The sequence below is a fragment of the Nerophis lumbriciformis genome, linkage group LG08 (genome assembly GCF_033978685.3).
Source record: "Nerophis lumbriciformis linkage group LG08, RoL_Nlum_v2.1, whole genome shotgun sequence".
Lineage (NCBI taxonomy): Eukaryota > Metazoa > Chordata > Actinopteri > Syngnathiformes > Syngnathidae > Nerophis > Nerophis lumbriciformis.
In genome coordinates, this window is record NC_084555.2 from 15,190,448 (window position 1) to 15,211,266 (window position 20,819).

The 20,819-nt window shown below is 38.2% G+C and overlaps 1 protein-coding gene across 2 annotated transcripts in view; it reads left to right on the top strand.

Moving 5' to 3' along the window:
* rnf144aa (ring finger protein 144aa) overlaps positions 1 to 20,819 on the top strand; it is a 77,197-nt gene that overhangs the window by 20,761 nt on the left and 35,617 nt on the right. For both annotated transcript variants that reach the window (XM_061968334.2, XM_072913647.1), the window contains exons 3-4: positions 17,576 to 17,726; positions 19,351 to 19,455. In XM_061968334.2, the coding sequence (XP_061824318.1) occupies positions 17,592 to 17,726; positions 19,351 to 19,455 (240 nt within the window). In that variant the 5' untranslated portion in view covers positions 17,576 to 17,591. The remainder of the gene's footprint in view (positions 1 to 17,575; positions 17,727 to 19,350; positions 19,456 to 20,819) is intronic.

Consider the following 20,819-nt stretch of genomic DNA (forward strand, 5'->3'; position numbering starts at 1 on the left):
GCTTTGTCAGTTTCCTGATTCCTCCCTTCCGGCCCGGCTTGGTTATCTTTATTGCACTTTTGTTTTTCTAATGAGGGCTTCGTCAAACAAACTGGCTGGCAACACAACTGTGATAAGTACATAAACAAAACCTCAACTACGTAAGCTGAGTACAAATTGATCTTGGTTGCATAGCTTTGGGTACCAAATTATACCAACAATGTTACTACGCAGTATTTGCCTTATAATCAGTGCTATTCATCTCAATATCTATAATCGTAACAGGGAAAACTTTTAAAAAGTCTTCCATATCATTTTCAAGAACATTATTGAATATGATAACTTTTGTTAAATTGTGATGTTAAAAAAGCAAATTTTACACAACAAATGCAAATCAAATGCTAGTCATCACTGCAAGTTATTTAAAGGGGAACTGCACTTTTTTTTTTTTAACATTTTGCCTGTCATTGACAATTCTTATGTAAGACACAAACAGATATGTTTTTCTTTTTTTTTAAATGCGTATTAAATGCGAGCAAAAGTTTGCTTACAATGAAGTATATGGGAGTCGCTCTATTCTGCCTGTAAAGTCCTTAAAACATCCTAACACCTCCATCAAGGTTTTATATACAGGCTGTAAGTATATATGTAATGTAGTAACAGGCACATCCATAATAACTTGTAATATGTTACGAATTTTGCTCTTTTTAAGCATATGCGGCGCATTCATTTCAAAAACACATCACAATGTTCGTAAATTGTATTGTTGGCGGTTTTGGATGGTTGTTATTAATTGGTTTTATAGGCGGAATAGAGGACCTCCCATTGGCTCCATTGTAAGCGGACTTTTATTTACGTTTTTTTACGGGTTAGTATGTGTTAAAAAATATACATCAGTCATCTTGTCTTTCATAATGATTGTAAACATTAGGCAAAAAAAAAAAAAAGTGCAGTGCCCCTTTAATGTTTTAATAATGTTAAAACAGTTAAAGTTTAAAAGTTTAAAAAGAAACACATTTTCTCCAAGTGAGTCAGAGAGCTTTTCTACCGGTCACTCACACACACCATTGACCTGCAGATGCAAAAAAACATGAGAACAGCTGGAAAAATGTTTGACTAGGTTGGCCAACAACAGAGGTAGTTGGTGTATGTTAGTGATTTTGATATGACAACAGCTGGGTGTGTCAAAGTTTCACCAATTTGAAGCTGTTATTGATGAGACAGGGGTTGAAGATTAAGTCCTTTAAAGGGCGGCGATTGATGCCAACCGTCTTTGAAATCGAAGAAGTTGTCCATCTAAAATGTGTACTGCCAAAAGGTGGTCAACTGGAAATTGTCGTAATGAAGACAGAGTAGTGCCAGGATTAGCGCTGTGTTGTTAAGTAGGGTTCACCCTTAACCAAGGAATGGAAGCCGTGCCGTGTGGTGAATATTTATCAATCGCCACAACATACTTACTAATAATAGAAAATGAGACAAATACTGCGTTGTAATACATATAATACAAAACACAATGTATTTTAACACTTAATTTAGGCCAAAAACAAGAAACTATGCTTCTAATGTGCCGTTCTACCTGCAGCAATGGCTTTGCAGAACATTCACATCATTAGGATAAGCCATAATGCAGCCCTTACTGTGGCTGAAATCCTTGTAATATTAAGAGATTACGCCCAATGTGATACCTGTCATGAATTAAGGGATGAGGGAAGGCCACAACCTACTAGGTGTTTGCATGATGTCCCTTAATTCCTGGTAAGGGTTAGCTTAACAGATATTAACCTCTTAAATTGAGAGCTTTACATAATATTTTATTCAGTTTATTTTCAGATCATGCATTTCAAAAGGAATAACACCTCCCAGTCATTCAATTGTACTTACTTAACCCAGTATTTTACACCTCAAATGCCACATTCCACCAGTCTATACAGTTGACCTAGTAGCTATGAAGCACGCAGTAAATATTATGGCTTGCACAATGTGTGATGCAAAGTGTAAATCAGAGGGACAGTGAACTCGGAGGTCCTGTGATGTACTTTATTGCTACTCTATTCCCACAGGATATTTAGTGTGCACTGTAGCAGTAAAAAAAACAATGCAAAAAACAGCAGTTCAACAATTTAGGTTGCTACATGTAGAGGCGTGACATTATCAGTGTCTGTCTCGCCACTGAGGATGCCAAAATCCACCAAGGGTGGTTATGTAACACTGCGGGGGCACATACAAACAAGGGCTATCACCACTTTTGGCAAACCACTTGGGTCTCTCCCCTCCATGTCAAGGACAGACACCGACTGTCCACTTCCACTGTCGCTTGCATAAAGACCTAGTCATTTTCCCCCTCCAAAAATAAAGGCTCTGCTTTGGTGCTCAGAGTATGTATGTGGTCGTATTTGCATGATCCGTATCATATATTCACAGACTCAACGTTCCACCTACCTTAAAAATAGACTGGCATGTTTGAGCAATTTTGTTATCCTGTGCTATGAGATTATGATGCAGTGTTTTTTTTACACTGTTTAAACAATGTGTTTGCTTGGCAACATTATGAAAACAGATCTCCAAGTTGACATTTCACGCAATCGCTGCAGGTTTCAACTGCAAACTATTTACAGTTAATGTTGTAATAGAACTATCATGATTTGAATCCACAAATACAATGACCAAATTAATTGAAAATACACTTTTGGATAAGACCTCAAACGGCAAGCAGTTGGTCCTGCATGTACTTCCTATAACTGACTTGTCCAATCCTATCCAATCCCCTTTATTTATATAGCATTATTAACAACAAAACTGTCTAAGTTAATGTTGGTTGTTGATTACCGTACGGGCTATAGAGCACACATATAAATTTAGGCCGTACCCACCCAATTTTTAGACAAATTCTATTTTGTACATATATTGGCTGCAGGTGTACATATAGAAACAATACGTATTTACACAGGTAGCACCCACCGCGACTCCGAAAGGGACAAGCGGTAGAAAATGGATGGATGGAGGCCTGGGCCGATAACAAACGCTCAATGATATATTGGCCTACAAATGACTGTCAATAAACAATTTTATTGCCATTATTTTTTTAGGACCAAATAACCACTGATCTAATAACACATACAAATGCAAGTATACCCTTTCAAATTCAATAAACTTGTATTTTTCATATATTTTAACATTGTAATTGATATGTAAACTTTTAAACACCAAGTTAAATAAAACTAACAAATACTAAAAATAATATACACTTTTGCACATGAATAAAAATCCCAACCAAAAGCAAAAAATAGGTTCTGTCTCTGTTAAGTAAGTTGTGGGGGACCCTCCAATATGCACAACCACAAACATAAATAAAATGGCTAAATAAAGTTATCAGTTATCATTATTATTGTGATATTGTTTAATGTGCTCAAAAATTAATTATACACATGCTAAAACTTTTAACCAACTGAAATAGATAGCCACACAATAATGTATACTGTACTTTCTTGGCAGAGTAAACGTCAAATTGGGGTCTAGCTTCATAAGAGCCATATTATTTTCATTTGTGTGTTTAAATATGTTTATTGTCGTCCATTTTGATTTGTAAACGTTTTAGAAGGTGTTTTCAGATGTAAATTGCGTGATCAGTTTATGTTACGTCACACGAGTTCATTTACTGTTGAATGGAGTCCGTGTCCGTCTGTTTCACCTGGACACTGGCGTTTATATCAATAACTTTGTGAAACAGGCTCCAACTGTGTTATATTTGCTGAGATTGGGCCCGCTTTATAAAACCCTCGCCTTAGAATAGAGGTATGACATAAGTAAAGCTTAAACCCCCAACTAATTAACTATGTAGACGGTGTCTGGGCTATTGAAGAAGAAAACGGTGGAAAAAAACAGGGAATGCAGGAGCTGACGTCACGATCACCATGTTCTCGGCACTCACTAGCATCATTTGAAGAGGTTTCTTTTTTTCTTCTTTTAAATTGCCTGCTGTTTTTAGCGTGCATAAACTGATTGACTGTGATTTACTGTACTTTAGACTTAAATGGCATGCTCTGTGAACTTTGTGAACTTTATAACAGGGAAATATTGTAGATGTAGGCCAGCGAGAAATGTTTGAAAAGTAAACATGCTCCCATTGCAACAAGAACAAAGAAACACGATTTTCCCAAGAGAAGATATCATGCCTCGTGTTATGCAATAGGTTGTTATGTGTTTGTGCGTCTTTGTGTAATGGCTATGGAGTCAGAGTGGCATGAATGCTGCCTCAAACAGCTGAACAATGAGTGCAGCGCCCCTCACTTTGTGACCTTTGCTGAGGATAAGTGTTTGACCCTCTCATTAATGATGTGACCACTGCAGACATCAGGACGCCTGAGCAGAATAACTAGGACTACAATTTAATACTAGGAATGCATTAAGCAAAATCAAAGCATTTCTGATTGGATCAGATTATGTGAAACCTTTTCATTCATTTCAATTATTTCCACTAACATGAATAAATGCTAAATTGTGCTTAAATGTCAGTTTTACCCTTACTCGGATTGAAATCCAATCCACATATCTTTTTTTCTAATTTGATACCAATACCTGAATTTGATATCAGCCGGTACAAATGCTATTCCGATACCAGAGCTCTGTTTTTTTAAATTATATTCTACTGTATTATCATTATTGTTGACTTTATATAGTGCTGTCATGATTATCGGTACTCGACGTAAACAGCCATGAAAACGAGTCGACTGCATGTTGTTGTCGATGCGTCGTTCTGCTGTTGACAGCCTATTTATTTTTGCTCTCCCGGTTGGCAGAGGGCTCGCTGGTGCAGCTGACTAAAGTATGTCCATACAAAATGCGAACATGCTTCAGTATAAGTTACTAATCCTTGCCTCCATAGCTGCAAATAAAATACATTTCATCACTACAAACCTGGAGGATTAAAACATGCGGACACACTGAGCTAGAGAGAGCAATAGACGGAAAGCCATGCTAACCGACAAGTTTTCCTATATGTTTAGTAGAGAAACTAGGATTGGGTACTGAATTTGGTTCTTTCATAGGTACCGACTGAATCCCATCGTTACTACCGGGTAGGGATGGGAAACTGTTCTTGTTCAGAACCTGTTACCAGTGTGTACATTGTTTGAAATCGCCTGCCAATTTTCCAAGTGATTCCCCTAACGATGCCAGTGGATGGGAATGACGTCATCACGCAACATGCGTAGTGACGTAAGACAGCAAAATGGCGGCGCCTGGGGGGAAATAACCGCTCTGAACTTTGGCTACATTTTACAATTATGCTGAAACATTTGAACATACAACATGCAATAACTATCAATTAAAGTTGCGTTTTTGAACCACGCCAATCTCATCCAAGCAGTAGTAACGCTAGCACGTCATCTGTCATCAATACAACAGGTACTAACTAACACCGCCTATCTTGTTAGTGCTTTTTTTTGTTAAATTGAAATTAATGCCTGCTAATTTAGATTAGGAAGACGAGAGAGAGATTCTGATTGGCGGGCAGAGGCGAGCAGTAAGTACTAGCTCCAGGTCATGTCTGCTTCTCCTTTCACCGCGGCAGGGACAGACTAGCAGTGAATACGTTTGTGGTCAAAAGGTTGAACCAATATGCCACAGTGCTCCTGATTTTCAAGAGGTGAATGTTCAATTATAGTCGGAGAAAAGTTGCAAGTTTTTCTGCAACCACAATTTTTTTCAGTCATTTCAATTATACAGATGAAACCCATAACAATTGCATATAGTGTAAAAGTCCATTCATGTCAGCATTTCAACCTCAAATGTGGAAATATTGTGTGATACAAACGGATTACTTTCAAAGTGAGATATGTCAGGCCTTTATTTATTATCATTATTAGGATCATAGCTTACAGTTTTTGAAGACCCCACATTTTCGGAGATCTTAAATTCAAGATTTTCATAAACTGTAAGCCATAGTCATCAAAATTATATCAAAAAAAGTATCTTGAAATATCTTGAGTTGCATGTTATGAATATGAAGTTTTCACCTTGTAAATCTAAACAAACCATTCGATTTTGAGTTTCACAAGTATGTTTTCTAAGGAGATGACAAAAGATTCTTAAAAGTTTTGAAAATGTTACTACAGGTTACAATCTTGCGTAATTTCCACATTTTATTTTGTTAAATTCTACAGAATAATCTTTTCCTAATTACTTTCTAAGTAGTTGAAATTACTTTTTTCTATGCTATATGTGCCTCTTAAGACCTACCGTAATTGTTGGCTTTGTAAGGCCATGTTACCTCTAAACTAAACCAAATTGATGCTAATCCACCTTTTTGTTCTTTTTTTCCCCAAATCTACAAGAGAACCGGTATGGAACTGAATCGTTAGGCCGAATCGAAAGTGGAACCAGAAAAATCTTGACAATTCCTATCCCTATTACTGGGTATCGATTAATGTAAGATCAAACGGTGCCATTTTTCCTAGACCTTTTTGCATGTGAAGTTGGTTGTGGAATCGGCACCAGCTCAAACACTTGGCGGGGAAATAAGCACTCATTTTACACTTAAAATTGACTCCGCCGGACAGTCTCCCGGTGATCATGCAACTTTCAATGCCAATTAAGCAGGTTAAAAACGCTCGAACGTACGCTTTACTAAAATACGTTAGCTCGATACTAATTTACAATGGCTGTGCCATATACATGTTACTAATTAGCATCAGTGATATTACATGCCAATTTAAACACCTCTAAAATTGGTGATCAAAAGTACAACTAATATGCATGTTACAATCAAACAGCAAGTGTCTAATAAGTACAATATTTACCGTACAAACACTTTGTAGGGCAAAATAAAAGACTATACTGACACATACTATTTCCTTGCTATGCAACACCTCTGAGCCTACTATTGCCATTCAACATCTTGGAATTGCAACTGCATCCAAAGTCTACTATATTCATCCATCCATTTACTACCGCGAGCTGTAATACATGCAAATGAGACTCAGAAGTAGAAATAATCAACATTTAACATGTGGACAGTTTTTATAACCAGCTGAGTGTTATATGTTTTATTTTATAAAAAAAAAATGTATTAAACAATTAACATGTATTAAAGTAGAAGAAAGTAAGTAAGAAACTTTTCAACCTTCATAATATGTGTTCATAACTTTTGGATGATACATCGACTTAAAACTAGTTGAATGACACGTCTGTCATGGCCTGAAGGAGTCTGTATCGCTTTTACTGGCACTAAGCGACAGAGCATACGTCACTCCCCCTTCCCCCATTCGTTAAAAACACGGAAGTCGATGCGAACGCCTACATGCCGCCAGAAAAAAAGAAAAAGAAGAATGCCTACGTGCAATTACTGCTATCATGGCGGAAGCTCCAAACAACCAAAGAAATGAAAAGTTTTTGTCTGAGGAGACAAAAAAGAAAAAGGGAGCTTACCCGGATAAAAGGACAGTCAGGGTCAACATTGGCCCGGCTTTCACTCGCTGGCGTGAGCTCAGAGATGAGGGATTTTGGCCGATGCTGCCTTGGCTCTGTTCCTGTTAAACTAGTACCTTTCGATGCTCAAATCAAAGTGATAATGCTAATGTTAGCTTTTGGAAATATGCATGGTAGCAACAAATAGGCACCATCTTGATACTTTGCAGTTCCATGCTACGTCCTTTGAAAAAACTGCTGGTCTTTCTTTGCTTCAGACCTGCATTCGCCCGATACATTCTTGGTAGTAGCTTCATGTTTGTAGCGCAATTCAAGATCATTTTTGATCGTGTCTGCTATTGAACATCAGCATGGCCATTAAAGACGTCATATTTAGGCCAAAACTACAGCGGACATCATGTCAGTTTGACGCTAAATGCTCTAGTCCTAATCGCTTTCGTCCACCAGCGCCACCAAAATCAGCCAAAACTGAAAGTTTTTAAGTGGTGCTTTAACATATGAACACACACTAAACTACCAAAAATTGGAATCGTGTTACAGTGGAGAGTAATGCTGTTTGAACAGTTTTTGAAATGAGGAAGTTTGTTAAATTGTTATCCATACAGCAAACATTTGGTAATGAAAAGCTGGTTAATTACAGTAAACATCCTTTATCCTCGCTTGCTGGCTTGCTGCAAACTGTGGAATGGATTTCCAGAATGGGAGTGTTTTTAATTGCTAGTCAGCGTCTCTATTTGACAAGTCTCCATTCCGAAATTCAATTCCACGGTTGTAACCAGTTAGCTAAGCAGCCAACAGGGAAGCATGAGTGGAATCATTTCAGAAAATGTTAAAGCACAGACATGGTGCATAGTATTGGAAGTCTTTGCAGATTTGACTCGGACATTTCCGATCCGGAATCACACTCATATCGGACCCAGATCCCGGATCAGATCGTCACTTTCCCTTGTAATGGATAAATTATGAAAATGCGTCAATAACTTCAGTATACAGTTCTTGGTATTAGCAATTCTTCAGACTCCTAGAAACAACTTGGAGTCTTGCTTTCATTCCATGGAGGAAAGCCAAGTAAGACGCCACTATTGAGAGAAACGTCCAAAGATAAACAAGACTAATGTTTCCAAGAACTTGTGAAGGTCGATAAAACCAAGCTTTTCTGGGATCGTGTTCTTTTGCGATAAGTAGCGTCAACTCATGAAGAAGGGTGAAACGAGAAACACTGTAGGGAAGTCAATAGGCGTCTTGCCTCAAAATAGATCAGTAATACATGAGAAAAGACAAAAACCCAAGGCATTTTTGATGCCCTGTTGAGTTTGATGGCAAATTAAAGTTAGAATCCAATCCAACTTTATTTGAAAAACTATTTACAACAACAACAGTGGACCAAAGTCATGTCATATTAACAATATTACTGACATAAGAAGCCCACAAAAGGCAAGGAAACGCTTTTGCAATGGAAAATGGAGCTACAATTTCCCCTGAATAGAAGACAATCACAGATATAGATAGTATCCCATCGTTTAAAACATATACTTAAAGAATACGAATCATGTAAATAACATTGTGGCATCCCTTCTCCTTGCACACTAGTTATGATTTGCGTCAATATTTCATGAATGCCGATCATTTTCCACGACTGTTGAGTACTATAAAATTCAGTTTCAAATGTGCACACAGCATGTGCTTTGAAAAAGCAGAGAATAATGGACCCTCTCGTTAATAATGCAGCGGAAGAATTACTCTGCACCACCTTTTCTCAGGAAAGCTAATTTCCCTCTTGTTCTTGTTTGTCTCACGCCTCCTTTCAGCGCACTTTAATTTGTTCCTATTGTCTGTCTAAATGTGCTGGATGTACATTTTAGACAAGAAAACAATACACAATTAAATCATTTTAGGCTGCGGATGTTAAAGTTGTCAGCGTAGGCAATCGTCTTTTGTCATTAGGGTTTTTGCAGCTTGTCAAGAAAAGCGTCTGTGCAGTCTGACGATTAACCTTGTCACCTCAGCGGGCACATTAAATCATGTTAAAGTTTTTAAGATGGATACTTTAGCCTTTAGGACACCGTGTTGCTCATCCTTAACTATCTTGCTAAAACAGAAAGATAGGTAACACGAGGAAAATAGATTTTTCTGAATTTTGTACAAACAGATTGATACTATGTTTTTACCAGTAATGTCGATAGGTCATGTTGTGATGTCCTCGAGCATGTTATTGTTACTTCATTAAACGAGCAATCCAATCACCACTAATTAACTGCCAACCTGGTTGCCTTTAAAATCCGATTCAAAAAGTCAAACTATCTTAAAAAAATAAAGGCACAATAGAGTTATGTACATGGCAACAACCCCTAGAAAATGTGCAATTAATTCAGGCCCATCCAGTTTACGACCTGAAGGGGCTGTGATAGAACTCGAAACAGAATGAAATCTAAATGAAAACCAAGTATACGGTAATGAGAATTTTGAACAACAACAACATTTATTTTGAAAAAAATGGATATACTAATTTACATAGACTACCTACCACCGTATTTTCCGGGCTATAGAGCACATCGGTATTTAAAGGGGAACATTATCACAATTTCAGAATGATTAAAACTATTAAAAATCACTTCCTAGTGGCTTATTATATTTTTCGAAGTTTTTTTCAAAATTTTACCCATCACGCAATATCCCTAAAAAAAGCTTCAAAGTGCCTGATTTTAACCACCCGTCCATTTTCCTGTGACGTCACATAGTGAAGCCAACACAAACAAACATGGCGGAAAGAACAGCAAGCTATAGCGACATTAGCTCGGATTCAGACTCGGATTTCAGCGGCTTAAGCGATTCAACAGATTACGAATGTATTGAAACGGATGGTTGTAGTGTGGAGGCAGGTAGCGAAAACGAAATTGAAGAAGAAACTGAAGCTATTGAGCCATATCGGTTTGAACCGTATGCAAGCGAAACCGACGAAAACGACACGACAGCCAGCGACACGGGAGAAAGCGAGGACAAATTTGGCGATCGCCTTCTAACCAACAATTGGTATGTGTTTGTTTGGCATTTAAGGAAACTAACAACTATGAACTAAGTTTACAGCATATGAAATACATTTGGCAACAACATGCACTTTGAGAGTGCAGACAGCCCAATTTTCATCAATTAATATATTCTGGAGACATACCCTCATCTGCGCTCTTTTCCTGAAAGCTGATCTGTCCAGTTTTGGAGTTGATGTCAGCAGGCCAGGGAAGCTAGGGTCGATAGGGGGTTTAGCTCGCTCGTCTGCGGGAACAAACTGCCGCCATTGCTTGCCGTGCTAGCGAGGTCCTTTGTCCCTGAATTGCTCACACACTACGGCAGATTCAATGGGGGTCTGGCGGCAGATTTCTTTGACTTTATCGTTGGAAATGCATCTGCTTTGAGTGTCGCAGGATATCCACACATTCTTGCCATCTCTGTCGTAGCATAGCTTTCGTCGGTAAAGTGTGCGGAACAAACGTCCAATTTCTTGCCACTTTCGCATCTTTGGGCCGCTGGTGCAACTTGAATCCGTCCCTGTTCGTGTTGTTACACCCTCCGACAACACACCAACGAGGCATGAAGTCTCCAAGGTACGGAAAACAGTCGAAAAAACGGAAAATAACAGAGCTGATTTGACTCGGTGTTTGAGAAAATGGCGGATTGCTTCCCGATGTGACGCCACGTTGTGACGTCATCGCTCCAGGAGCGAATATTAGAAAGGCGTTTAATTCGCCAAAATTCACCCATTTAGAGTTCGGAAATCGGTTAAAAAAATATATGGTCTTTTTTTTGCAACATCAAGGTATATATTGACGCTTACATAGGTCTGGTGATAATGTTCCCCTTTAAGACTGTTGTGTCCTTGAGCAAGACACTTTGCCCACTTTGCTCCCAGTACCTCTCACACTAGTGTGTTGATATAAATGAATGTTAGGTGGCAGTCGGAGGGGCCGTAAGCGCAAACTGACAGCCACGCTTCAGTCAGTCTACACCAGGCCAGTTTTGACTACATATGTAACTTACCACCATCAAAGTGTGAATGATGGGTTCTCAGTTCACTGTGACGCCATAAATCTAATCAATCGTCACCAAATTTGAGAAGAAAACATATTTTTGCACATATTAGCCGCGCCGGACCGTAAGCCGCGTATATGAGATAAAATATTTTGTAAATGTTTATTTACATACCTATGTTGTTTGGAGTGATGAATGAAGAATCCTTTCGAGCAGAAACACTATGGATGGATATACTTCCGGCACGAAACAGGAAGTACTTTGTCAACTCACAGCACCTGCAGTGAGTGAACTCGTCCAAAAGATGGCGCCATAGCAGAAACAAGAACGCACCTTTTCATTGTCTCTGTTGGTGTTTTATGAAAACTATTTGTTGAATACAAAAGATTACAGCTGTTAGTGAAGAAAAGTCCATGAATTGGCCGCACTGTTTCATAAGCCGCAGGACTCAAAGCGTTGAAAAAAAGTAGCGTCGTATAGTCCAGAAAATGCGTTACTATTGGGTTGGTTTCGGTTAGTTCACTTCCTGTTCTCACTTCTAAATGTGTTAGCATGTTTGCTAATGCTAACGACACATTACGATAGCACGTACAAATATGCATGAAAATACTCCTAAAGACATCACACATGGGACGGTTTTCTAAGTATGAATAGTTTTAGTTATATTGTAAAACTTACAAACGTTCGTAGTGATGAATGAAAAAACATTTCCAGCAGAAACACTGTGGACGGTTTTACTTCTGATTTAAGGCATGAAACATGAAGTACATATTCAATCTGCAGCACCTGCAGTGAGCAAAGTCGTCCCACAGATGCTGTCATAACACAAAACATTATGGCCGTTCCAAATCCATAAATTAGCTCCATCGTTTTATAAGCAGACATTGGAAAAAGGTAGCGGCCTGTAGTCCGGAAAATACGGTGCATTTTTGAAATTATCTTCAAATACCTATCCCTACTTCATGATGGTGTCATAAATATAGATTTTTTAATAACGACCTTTGGTGTGATGATGTTATTAAACTTCAGTATAAAAGTCACCCGCTCTAAAATAAACACCTTCTGCCTCTGCCCTCGATAATAAATTGCCATTTAAGCCTTTGCTTCCTAGTTACATGTCCACATAATAGAAATTCTTCTCCGCTCACTGCTTACCAGTGAGCGTGATGGATGCTGACTAGATGGATGAATGCCCCGTGATTTGAGTGAGTCAGACACGAGGTGCTTCTCATTTTGCCTGTATTTGTCCTCTCGCTTTTTTTGCACTTTTTTTCTCCTCCTCCCTCTTTACCCGTGATGTTTAATGAGAAGCTGTGACGGAGGAGTAATGAAAGGAATTAGATTGTACTGAATGTGTTCTTTATGTGGATTTTTTTTTTTAATGTCAGGTGTTCATTTGAATCCTTGTTAAGGCTTGTGCATTAATTTAAACGTATTTGTTGTATTTTGGTATAAATATATATTTTGTCAGTTTATTTTTAAAATGATTTGAAGGAGGTTGTGTTTTCATGTTGCTGTTTATTGATTCAAATACTAAACCCATTACCGCAAATGTTATTACACTGAAGGAATTTTATTGTAAAAATGAGCGATGGGTTTAGTTTTTGATTAAATAATTAACAGATCGTTGTTTTTGAAAAGTTGTATTTATACTGCTACCCGTTAAGTGGAATTGATTGTTGAATAATGTTGTCTCAAAGCATTTGAAAGCATTACTTGGCTACAACCAGCGGAGGCACTGTTGCTTCAGTCGCGACTACTTTGCTGCTATAGAAAGTTGAGTTTCATTGCTGCTATGACAGAGACGCTAAATGCACAGGTTTAGAAGATCCGTTTTATGTGTGTTATCAAGTTTGCACATGTTTTAGTACACGCAAACCTTCAGTAGATTAGGCCCAAAATGTATAATATAGGCAGTCAATAATTTTATGAAAGCAAATATTATTATTGGCTCCCATTGAGTTTGTAAACGATAATAAAAACAAACAAAAATTATTTTCTGATTATAAGTAGAGATGTCCAGTAATATCGGACTGCCAATATTATCGGCGGATAAATGCTTTAAAATGTAATATCGGAAATTATCAGTATCTGATTCAAAAAGTAAAATGTATGACTTTTTAAAACGCCTCTGTACGGAGTGGTACACGGACGTAGGGAGAAGTACAGAGCACCAATAAACCTTAAAGGCACTGCCTTTGCGTGCCGGCCCAATCACATAATATCTACGGCTTTTCATACCCACAAGTGAATGCAAGTCATACTTGGTCAACAGCCATACAGGTCACACTGAGGGTGGCCGTATAAACAACTTTAACACTGTTACAAATATGCGCCACACTGTGAACCCACACCAAACAAGAATGACAAACACATTTCGGGAGAACATCCGCACCGTAACACAACAGAACAAATACCCAAAACCCCTTGCAGCACTAACTCTTCCGGGACACTATAATATACACCCCCGCCACCCACTAACCACCCCCCACACCTCAACCCCGCCCCCCCAACCCCGCCCACCTCAACCTCCTCATGCTCTCTCAGGGAGAGCATGTCCCAAATTCCAAGCTGCTGTTTTGAGGCATGTTAAAAAAAATAATGCACTTTGTGACTTCAATAATAAATATGGCAGTGCCATGTTGGCATTTTTTTCCATAACTTGAGTTGATTTATTTTGGAAAACCTTGTTACATTGTTTAATGCATCCAGCGGGGCATCACAACAAAATTAGGCATAATAATGTGTTAATTCCACGACTGTATATATCTGTATCTGTTTATCGGAATCGGTAATTAAGAGTTGGACAATATCAGAATATCGGATATCGGCAAAAAAGCCATTATCGAACATCTCTAATTATAAGCAATATTTATCTAATCACTGTAGTATCGACCATTAACAGATAGGATACTTGGTATCATTACTGTCCATATTTGTAACTATCCGGCCACCCTTGTTTACATAAAGAGCTCTAGCTTAGTGGTTAGCTAGGCTTTTTTGTTTCCTACAGTCTAGCATGTTTAGCTATTCACTGTCCTTTAGTCCTGCAGTTACTTACATATAGTTTATTTGTCACAATGGAGGTGAGAATTGGTGATTTAGAAGCTACACTGGGGAGGCACATTAACTGCTACCTGGCGAGAAAGCTACATTGCGTTGAGGACGTGTTTGTCAGCTTGTCACTGTCAAATTTGTGGGACACAGCTACAATGTGTCATCAACATACATTATCGCAATATGGCGATTGTATTAAAAGCTTTATCATCATTTATATCCTATACCGTCTATATTCTGCAAACCTACTGCTAAGGTGTGCTTATTTCGCTACATACTACACGATGTTGAAATATTGCAATATATAACATTTTATTAAGGGGGAACATTTTGTTTCCTAACCGATACAGATATCTCCCTGCTTCTCAAGACCAATAACGAATGATTCCCGGGCGCGGCCACCGCTGCTGCTCACTGCTCCCTTCACCTCCTAGGGGGTGATCAAGGGTGATGGGTCAAATGCAGAGAATAATTTCGCCACACCTAGTATGTGTGTGACAATCATGCGTATTTTAACTTTTTAACTTAATAACCAATAACTTATCGATATCCATTACCGTATTTTTCGGACTATAAGTCGCCGTTTTTTTCATAGTTCGGCCGGACTCCAGTGAGACTTATATATGATTTTTTCCTTCTTTATTATGCATTTTCGGCAGGTGCGACTTATACTCCGGTGCGACTTATACTCCGAAAAATACGGTATTTTTAAAATGGTGAATTGAGCATAGTTTGTGCACACCTGGAAGTACGAAAGAGTAAAACATGGTGGATTTGACAAAGATTCTTCCTAACCATGACATCACTGCTATGGTAGAGCTAACATCAAATTCATAAATCAGTGACTCTTATGTCCTGATTAGGGTAGGGTTGCTCCCTGAAGTTTAATGTAGATCATAAACCATGCATCTCAGCTGGACGTATTCCGACAAGTTGGTACACGTTGACAGACTTATAACCCGCAAATGGCGAGAATGACACAAAAAGACGCTTGGTCAAGACACTTGGAAATGACGCTTGGTTTTCCTGTAAACAACTTCACCATTTACATGTTTGTTGATTGCAGTAAAATAACTTCAATGTTGAATGTGGAGAAGAACAAGATGTCTGTGGACAACTCATCTTCTTCTACATGCTCCCTCTACCTACCAATTAATCCCTTCAGTCAGTTGCTAAGCAGCGAAGCGAGAGCTTGATAGTGTTGACGTCTTGTGTAAGAGACTACTTCATGTAAAAAAATAAAAGAAATCATAAAAATCGTGGGTGGGTGATTCTCGCTGTTAGACGGAGAGAGAGAGGCGATGCTGGCGAAAATAACCCTTTTTGACTCACTGTGACATTCGGAGAATAAATAAACTGTTACTCCATCCAGAGTGGATGCGAGCTGCATTGTATGACAGCATGAATGAACCAAACAGCCACTTTGACATTTAGGGTGTGACTGGGATTGTTTGTGTGTCCTTTCCCAGATACACCAGCTGTAGGGAGTGCATGGAGCCACAAGGAGGCCATACACACTAATGAGTCACATTGTTGTTGTTTTTTAAACATTTGTTTATTAACAATTTTTGACAAAACAGTTAACAGAAATACAATACAAATGAAATGTTATCCCTCCACCTCTCAAAAAAAGAAAAAAAAATCAGTCCAAATAAGTACAAGCAAATATTGATATAAAGCCACAGACAATGTTTTTCCAAATGGCCTCAACATGGTGCAGCAATACACAAAATCAAACAAAAGGCTCATCAATCAACCACAAATGTTCCACTTATAGGATCATACATTGGTCATATTCAAAGTCCTCATGTGTCCAGGGACATATTTCCTGAGTTTATAAACATTTTTTTTTTTTTAAACAAAATAAGATTTTGTGATGCTATAGTAGTATCGACTAGATTTTAATTTCCCCTCGGGGATTAATAAAGTATTTCTGATTCTGATTCTGATTCTGATACACTCCTGTACTTGGTATCATTACAGTGGATGTTAGGTGCAGATCCACCAATGGCGTTTGTTTATTTTGTCACGTCCCAGAAGAGTTGGTGCTGCAGGGAATTCTGAGAATTTGTTTTGTAGTGTTTATGTTGTGGTGCAAATATTCTCCCAAAATGTGTTTGTCATTGTTGTTTAGTGTGGTTTCACCATATGGCACATGTTTATGACAGTGTTGGCGTTGCTTATACGGCCACCCTTAGTGTGACATGTATGGCTGTTGACTAAGTATGCCCTTCATTTACATGTGATTAATGTGTTCAAAGTTAAGATGATCGTCTTAATGGTTAACAATCGGACATATTGGAATCTTGTCTTGACATTGACAACTATAGACAAGATTTTAGTCATCCATCATAATGGCTTTGGTGTGTATAGTGAACTATACCTAGCTATCACTTGTTCTACAGGGTTGATACCTGAATTAATCATACTTGATTTGTCTCAATGGAGACAAGGATTGGAGATTTTGAAGAAGTTACAACACTGTTGACTGCGGACAGACATTAGCCGCTAGCTAGCCATGTCTTAAAGCACCTCTTCCTGAGGGCGCTCTGCATGACACGACGTGACGACGACGGGTGGGGGACCGGTATTTTTTAGAGGCGGTATAGTACCGAATATGATTCATTAGTATTGCGGTACTATACTAATACCAGTATAACGTACAACCCTAATATGTACATATGTATACATGTATATGTATGTATATACATAATATATATGTATATGTATGTATATACATAATATGTATATGTGTAAGAAATAACATGCTAGAAAACACAGCACTGGAAGTCAACATAATTGCTTTGATATTTTATTCCTGGTTATTTGCCAGTTTTTTCCCCACTTGTTGCTAGGCGGATTTTGTGCGACAAGCTTTGCACGCAAATTGTTATGTGCCAGTCATTCTCACTTTGTTTTCTTTCGCATCTCTGCACCACAGAGTGGGGCTGAAAAAGGGCACGAAAAGTCTAAAAATGGGACAATATTTTCGTGTAAATACAAAGTATATATTTGACTAAAAAAAACCACTTGCTGACAAAGGTTATTTTTGCTAACACTCACGTCTTTGCGTCTTTCCTTTGTGTTTTAGCTCTGTGGCGTCGAAAATGACCACGGCACGGTACCGTCCCACTTGGGAGCTGGCCGTGGACCCCCTGGTCTCATGTAAGCTGTGCCTTGGCGAGTTCCCGCTGGAGCAGATGACCACCATTACGCAGTGCCAATGTGTTTTCTGTACACTGGTGAGCAAATAACTAACTTTTTGGGACGAGAGATAATAGATACTAACAAATCAAAAACTCAAATAGTAATTGTTTCAAATAGGAATTTAAATATAATATAATATAATAATATTATTGTAATAATTAACTAAAAATATATATACTACAGTATTTAGACTAAACAATTGGAGTGCACAGTTAAATATATGGGCTACTGATTGGCTCAGCCTAAGGCAGCATTAGGGTTGGATTCAACCAGTGTAAAGGTGACCATGTGGGTGTTATTTCATATCTCGAGGGCTTTCATAATGTAAAAAAAAGTATTCAAAAGGTCATAAACAGTGTTTTAATGCTCTAGCTATGACACTCTTCTATTTATATTATAATCATTCTTACTTTGCAGAAATTAATTTACCACGGCCAGACCTGCAGCCAATTAACAGCAATAAACCGGGGGTTTACTGAATACCTATCTATGCTGTGTGTCTGTGTGTGTGATACTATATGTCAGCAGCTAAAGTGGGAGCCTTGTACATGTATATAAATTAAATAATCTTTAAAGAGCCATCAATATTGGATCGTGCGGTGCTCAAAGATTCCCACCACTAGTTTCGAGTTTTAGGGTTAAGGCTGTTATATTTTCTTGTCATGAGTAATCTAATTAATGAATTTTACTTACAAAAATGTTTTGTTACCAACACGTTTGCTGTAACGTTGCACGCTACCTTTGAGGTGGTTGTATGTCAACAGGACAGCGTCAGAATTTACTTCAGGAAGTAGCTCTTTACTCGTGCAAGCTACAGCCACCTCCACACTCCTAATGAATTTGATACAGAAAGAGGTAACACAGCATAGCAAACTTAACATTTAAGTACACACAATACACAACCACTGTTACAACAGGGGTATATGAACAAATCAATGAAGCGACCATATCCCATTTGTGGACAAGGAGTGACATAGCCGCCAAAGCATGTTTAATCGCTTGGCAACAGGCACCGCTTTCTAAAGGCACACACCCATGCACTCTCATAAAATATCTCTGCATGCACCACATGTTTGAACGTAAATAATAACAATAAATTAATTAATGCATTACTTACTTTCCCTAGTAATTGATTACTACAGCAATTACATTTTTGGGAAAGTAACAAATAACTTTTTTTAAAGTAATTTCCCTAACACTGCTAGTTTTTAATTTAAAATGAGTAATGGGTTCAAAAGTCTCATTTCAAGGGTTTAATTAGACATAAGAGACTAATTAAAGGCTTAAGAATGACAATATTTAACTTTTTCACACTTTTTCACATTTAATTTACTCTATCTGTGTTGGCTACTTGTACAGTGTGTGCCCTTCCTTTTGCCCGAGTGCTGCTGGGATAGGCTCCAGCCCCCCACCCCCCCCACCCCCTGCGAGCCCGAGTAAAAGAAATAGACAAATAGATGAACTAGGGTATTTTATTAGCTGTAAGCTGTAATCATGAAAAAATATTAAGAAATTAAAAGCAGAATTATTTCACTCAAGAGTTTCATGCTTTGAATTGAACTATAGAAATAAACTAACTTTTCAAAAATATTCTTATTCACTGAGCCGTGTCTGTTTTTTATCTTCCCTTTGCATCATGCTGTTGTTTGTTTCCCGCAGTGCCTGAAGCAGTATGTGGAACTCCTGATTAAAGAAGGCCTTGAAACTGCAATTAGCTGTCCTGACTCTGCCTGTACTAAAAGAGGACACTTGCAGGAAAATGAGGTACTGGGACTGCGTCATTCAACCCTATGTGGTGCCTTTTAGGCCTCTGAAATGTACATCTAGGATGTCCCTTAGTTTTTGCCAGCAGTGTTTCCCATAAACAAATAATCACGTCATTGCCTTAAACAATGAGCAATAAGGCCGCATCAGATTTGCTCATGAACTCGCATAGAATTTCCCTGACTTAATTAGTGACTTTTTATCTGTTTCTCATGCGTCACTTAGTGCTTTTCTTGTGGATAAAAAAAAACCTTCGTCATTTTTCATTCCATTTTTAACGAGCCTTCCTGTACCGAGGTTAGTCGGGATAACTTTGTTCTCTTCATCCTTCTGGACGTTTGGCTCACTCCTGTTTTAATTAATTATCACAACTTGACTATTAACTTCTAAAGCTTTACCTTATCGTGCTTGTCGACCTTGAAAGCAACATCTGCAAAACCAGGATTGTCCAAAGTGCAGTCCGGGTGTGGGGAGGACGATTTTGGCATTCGGCTATTTTTTTTTATTGGCTGTTGATATATTCAAAAATAAAGTTACTTATTTGTTATTGCGATATATTATTAGTTATTACGCTAATTGACTTCATCACCCATAACACAAAGCTCAGATATTTTGACTTACACTGCATTGGTCTCAGTTAGGGTTTTGTGCCGTCAATTATAATACCGATCATTCATAAGTGAGATCGGCTGATACGGATCACATGAATAACTGTAATTTGTCCAATTTATTTATGGTGAGTTCTGTTAATAGTATAACAATATCAACACAATATTTAAATTAGTCCCTTATTCTCTTTTATTGCATACAATTGTTTGATATAAAAACTATTATCCATTACTAGTTTAAATCATTTGATGTTTGCCGTCAAAGTCCTCCTGTGTCCATGAAATGATTCACTGAGTTTATAATATATTAAAAAAAATAGTAATTTGAGAAAATAAAAATATTGACCTAATCACTTCAGTATTGATCATATATTTACCGTATATCAACAACACCAATTTATGGATCAATCCACCATCCTCGTGTACTGACTGACATGGCGGATGTCATACTATCCTCTCTCTCGACTCTTATTAATCTACTTGTTATTTTCCTCTTAATATCTGCTTACTTTCAATCAATCAATCAAAGTTTACTTATCCAGCCCTGAATCACAGATGTCTCAAATGGCTGCACAAACCACAACAACACCCTCGGCTCTGATCACACATCAGGGCAAGAAAAAACTCAACCCAATGGGAACAACGAGCAACCCTGGAAGGGAACACAGATGTTGTGACCCCCAAGACCCCCCGGGTGACCAGTGCAATGGATGCCGAGTGAATACGGTTAATAATGTGAGAGTCCAATCCATAGTG